Source organism: Penaeus japonicus, unplaced genomic scaffold (genome assembly GCF_977035675.1).
Source record: "Penaeus japonicus unplaced genomic scaffold, GWHDUDI00000001_assembly GWHDUDI00000006, whole genome shotgun sequence".
Taxonomy (NCBI): domain Eukaryota; kingdom Metazoa; phylum Arthropoda; class Malacostraca; order Decapoda; family Penaeidae; genus Penaeus; species Penaeus japonicus.
In genome coordinates this window covers 3,220,651-3,225,650 of record NW_028234408.1, presented here as the reverse complement: position 1 = coordinate 3,225,650, position 5,000 = coordinate 3,220,651, and the positions used below count along the sequence as shown (strand labels likewise).

The following is a 5,000-nucleotide window of genomic DNA, read 5'->3' as shown; positions in this document are numbered from 1 at the left end:
AATAAGTGATGGAGTTGATACATTATTATTTTTTTCTTCTTCTTCTTTCATGATAATATGCGGATGATAAAGTGATCACATAATGTCAGGAGATTGGTAGATTACAATTCAAAATCCAATCGTCGGTACACCATTTCAAGAGTTCATTGACCCCTGTCCTCTGAGCACCACAGTGTTGCCACGTCCCCTAGAAGATTTCCTTTTTTTCCACATAACTTTGAGTATATCAATACGTACATCACTTAGAGCCCGTAAAACTTGACTCGTAAGCTCAGCATACCAACCTGTCATTAATACGAACGGAAGATTCGAACTTTCAACGAGTAAGATCTCAACATTACGAGTACAAACGCACAATCAGTGAAAGCGACGACCGTTTTCAAGGCGGGAAATCTCGTAGATAAATACTCCCGTTGTAACCTTTCGTCGGTTTAAATGATATATGACACGGCGGAGAGAGTTATTGTCATGAGCATGTCAAGGAGCCATCCATATGTCACCTTCTTTAAGTAAGAGAGAAAAAGAGGGGGTCCTTCTCCTGTCGCTCCCCGTTCTTCAGGACTCGAACGCGCTCATCACTAAATCTCATCACTAAATCACTAAATCATCACTAAATGTTCTACTGTATCCCCGGCAATTGTCTACACATCTCGCCGGAGTTAATACTTGCAGACAATGCCATTGAATGCAAAGGAGTCGCTCAGTAGAAAAAAAAAGTAAAAAGAAGAAAAAAAAGAACATAAAAATACCCCTTTCCCCCCCTCCCCCTCTTGATATTTGCGCATGCGCGAATGCCGGCTGTCTTGAGGGCAACAGAAATCGTCAGAAACATTATGTGTCGGTTGTGAGTACGTGTGTGCATGTGCGTCTCCTGGGATGTTTATGTCGAGTGCTGCCATCTAGTAACAAGAGCTGTCACAAGTATCCCGTCGAGTGTTGTTTATCGTTCCTTCCATATTATGAAGACGATTGTCGTGACCCACATGACGCTCGGAGCTCCCATGCGTGTGCCACTGTACGCCGCCCGCCTCAGTGTTCATCCAAACCCGGTGAGTCGTGCATCCCCACCCGCTGTCCTCACCTATACGTTGTCCTCTTCCTCAGCCGCCCGTCACCCACCCATCCACCTATCCACCCATCCATCCATCCATCTATCCACCCACCCGGCCCTCACCCCCGCACCCTTGTCCTCTCTCTCACCCAGTTTCTTAATCCGTCACACGAACGAACGGACCATCCGTTTCGTGTGTCTCTCATCCACCAGTCGTTCTTTTTGCCTAGCTTGCCTCATTCATCCACCTCATGACATGTTGGATGAGCTGGTTACATCCGTCTTTTTTTTTTTCTTTTCGTCTTTATCAGAGTATCCCCATCCATCTCTTTCTTCACATGTCGGCGGGCCTCATCCATACATGTCTGAACTTGTCTACGTTTTGAATATATCTTCGTCTGCTAACTATAGATACTCATCCACTGCCGAATGTTGATAGCATTATGCATCCATATAGGAGGTACCCATGTCGACAATCAATCTTCCTGCAACACCTTCCAATGACTCTCAATACAAGCTGTTGCAATGCATCGCAAATCTCCTAATTCATTTCCTGTCATCAGCTATCAATTCAATATCCTTCTCTACTGTCTGAATTATCCTTAATCCTTCCTCGCCTGACATTATCCTTATCCTTATCCTTATCCTTATCCCATATGTTGCAATCAGTCCGGAAGACGCGGCCCTAAGCTTGCAATCTCGATCGTGCACAGAAAAGTATCAACATTGAACGGAAAGCGCACGGAGAAAATGTTTCGCAAGAGCATGTTTGACAGTCTGTGTGCGTTTGTTTGTGAATGTGAATATGTATATTTACATAAGTTTATAGATACATACACATGTGTGACTGTATTTGTGTGTATGTGTACTGTATGTGCCCGCATAACTTTGTATGCGTGTGTGTTCGTGGATTTGGCGTGGAAGAGAGAGGGAGAGAAAGAGACGGAGAAAGAGGGTGAGAGAGGGAAGGAGAGGAAAAGGGAGAGGGGGAGGGAGTGGGAGAGGCAGAGGGAAAGGGAGTGGGAGGGGAAGGGAGAGTGGGAGTGGGAGTGGGAGTGGGAGAGGGAGTGGGAGAGGGAGGGAGAGAGGGAGTGGGAAGGAGAGAGAGAGAGAGAGAGAGAGAGAGAGAGAGAGAGAGAGAGAGAGAGAGAGAGAGAGAGAGAAAGAGAGAGAGAGTGAGAGAGAGAGAGAGATAGAGAGAGAGAGAGGGGGGGGCGTGTGTGTGAGAGAGAGAGAGAGAGGGGGGGGGAGAGAGGGAGAGAGAAAGAGAAAGAGAAAGAAAGAAAGAGAAAGAAAGACCAAAAAAAAAAAAAGAGAGAGAGAACATACCCACACCCACAACATCCACCCAGAAGCTCCACAACCACATAGCACACAAACAACCCCCACACCCCACACCCACGCCCTCCAACCCACCCTCAAAGCTGACAAAGCAAGCACTCATCCTCACTCAAAGATCTCAAGCCTTTCTTCTCCTCCCGCCCACCAGAGCGAGCACCGTGCCGCCCTCCCGTAATGGACATCGAAGCCGGCAGTCATCTGCTTATCAAGAGTGTCGAGGACATCACAGACTCCTGGGTGAGGGAGCTCCTATTGCACAGGTGTGACTTGCCAGGTGAGAGACACACGTGCCGCCCGCACTGTCGTTATGCCACAGAATGACGGTCTTGGTTGGTTGTGGTTGGGGTTGTGGTTGGTTGGGTTGGGGTTGTGGTAGGTGGGGTGGTTGGTTGGTTGTGGTGGGTGGGGTTGTGGTGGGTGGGGTTGTGGTAGGTGGGGTTGTGTTGGGGTAGGTGGGGTTGTGTGTGGTTGGGTGTGGTGGTTGGGTGTTGGGTTGGGGTTTGTGGTGGTTGTGGGGGTTGTTGTTGTGGTTGTGGTAGTTGGGTGTGTGGGTTGGTGGTGTGGTGGTGGGGTTGCTTTGGTTGGTGTGGTTGTTGGGGTTGTGGTGGTTGGGGTGGTGGTGGGGTTGGTGGTGGTTGGGGTGGTGGTTGGTGTGGGGTGGTGGGGGGTGGGGTAGTGGTGGTTGGGGTTGCGTTGGTTGGTCGTGGTAGATGTGGTTGCGCTGGTTGGTCGTGTTGGTTGGTCTTGGGTGGTTGTGGTGGTTGGTTGTGGTGGTTGGTCGTGGTGGTTGGTCGTGGTAGGTGGGGTTGCTTTGGTTGGTCGTGGTAGCTGTGGTTGCGTTGGTTGGTCGTGTTGGTTGGTCGTGGTAGCTGTGGTTGCGTTGGTTGGTCGTGTTGGTTGGTCGTGGTAGCTGTGGTTGCGTTGGTTGGTCGTGTTGGTTGGTCGTGGTAGCTGTGGTTGCGTTGGTTGGTCGTGTTGGTTGGTCGTGGTAGCTGTGGTTGCGTTGGTTGGTCGTGGTTGTTGGGGTTGCGTTGGTTGGTCGTGGTGGTTGGGTTGTAGTGGTTGGTCGTGGTAGCTGTGATTGCGTTGGTTGGTCGTGGTGGTTGGGTTGTAGTGGTTGGTCGTGGTAGCTGTGATTGCGTTGGTTGGTCGTGTTGGTTGGTCGTGGTAGCTGTGGTTGCGTTGGTTGGTCGTGTTGGTTGGTCGTGGTAGCTGTGGTTGTGTTGGTTGGTCGTGTTGGTTGGTCGTGGTAGCTGGGATTGCGTTGGTTGGTCGTGTTGGTTGGTCGTGGTAGCTGTGATTGCGTTGGTTGGTCGTGTTGGTTGGGGTTGTGGTAGGTGGGGTTGCGTTGGTTGGTCGTGTTGGTTGGTTGTGGTAGCTGTGGTTGCATTGGTTGGTTGTGTTGGTTGGTCGTGGTAGCTGGGGTTGCATTGGTTGGTCGTGGTAGCTGGGGTTGCATTGGTTGGTCGTGGTAGCTGTGATTGCGTTGGTTGATCGTGGTGGCTGGGGTTGTGGTAGGTGGGGTTGCGTTGGTTGGTCGTGTTGGTTGGTCGTGGTAGCTGTTATTTCCCTGGTTGCTCATGGCACAATGGTGAATGTCCGGCGCTAAGTTCACCAAACGGAGTCTGTTCTTCCGTGTGATAAGATGTCAGTCACGTGACATGACAGCCGAATTCCTCATGCGTGGTGATTCATTCATGACATATCAATTGACATGACTTAAATCGCTTGAATCATTCTTATCTTATTTCGTGTATCTCATTTCGAAGGTATTTCGCGATTAAATTCTCGTGTAGACATGCGCTAAGTATCTTGAAAAAACGTACATGTATGTGCACATGTCTGTTTACTTTTTCATGTACATACTAACAAGATTTCAGATTGTTATGCACTAAGAATGTCATCCTACATTGCAATATCTCAAGGTTTACTTTTTTTTTTTCTTTTTTTTTCTGTCATCGTTGTTCGATACTACATTGCCATATGCGAGACTTATTCATGTTCACTTTGACTTATTCATGTTCACTTTGACTTATTCATGTTCACTTTCAAGCGCGTTTAGTTATAGACCACTTTTTTTTTTTCTTTTTTTTACATTCTTCGATGGAATGTAAATTGACGGATTTTTTTTTTTCTTTTTTTCTTTTTTTGTACATGGGGGTGTGCTTGGTGTCTACTTTTAAAGATTTATATATTCTGCGTGTCCTTATATTTACAAATGGTCATTTATGTGTTTAGTTATGTAATGGTGTCTCGGGTTTTCTTCGTAGGGCTAGTGTCCGAAGACAATTGCATATCAAGTTACATTGCAGACAAAACTTTTTTCTATCTTGGAGCCGAATCTTCAACACATACGCACACACACACACATACACACACACACACGCACGCACTAACGCACGCGCACACACACACACACACACACACATACACACACACACACACACGCACGCACGCTCACACGCACGCACGCTCGTTTATGTGTGTGTGTGTGTTTGTGCGTGCATGTATGTATGTATGTATACACAACACACACAGACACACCTTTTTTTCTCCTTTTTTCTATTTTTGTGAACAGCTTTATCCGACTCCTAAACATTAATTCATT

The 5,000-nt window shown here is 47.7% G+C and overlaps 2 protein-coding genes across 8 annotated transcripts in view; one reads left to right on the top strand and one right to left on the bottom strand.

Annotated features, from left to right (window-relative positions):
* The window catches only part of LOC147471635 (uncharacterized), a 669,089-nt gene that overhangs the window by 346,878 nt on the left and 317,211 nt on the right, over window positions 1-5,000 (bottom strand). The window lies entirely within an intron of this gene.
* The window catches only part of LOC122247331 (uncharacterized), a 50,292-nt gene that overhangs the window by 30,387 nt on the left and 14,905 nt on the right, over window positions 1-5,000 (top strand). For 2 of the 3 annotated variants that reach the window (XM_086537573.1, XM_086537572.1), the window contains exon 2: window positions 2,541-2,666. In XM_086537573.1, coding sequence (XP_086393699.1) covers window positions 2,567-2,666 — 100 coding nt within the window. In that variant the 5' untranslated portion in view covers window positions 2,541-2,566. Of the gene's footprint in view, window positions 1-965; window positions 1,050-2,540; window positions 2,667-5,000 lie in introns of those variants that run through there. The other variant, XM_086537571.1, reaches the window with a different exon arrangement.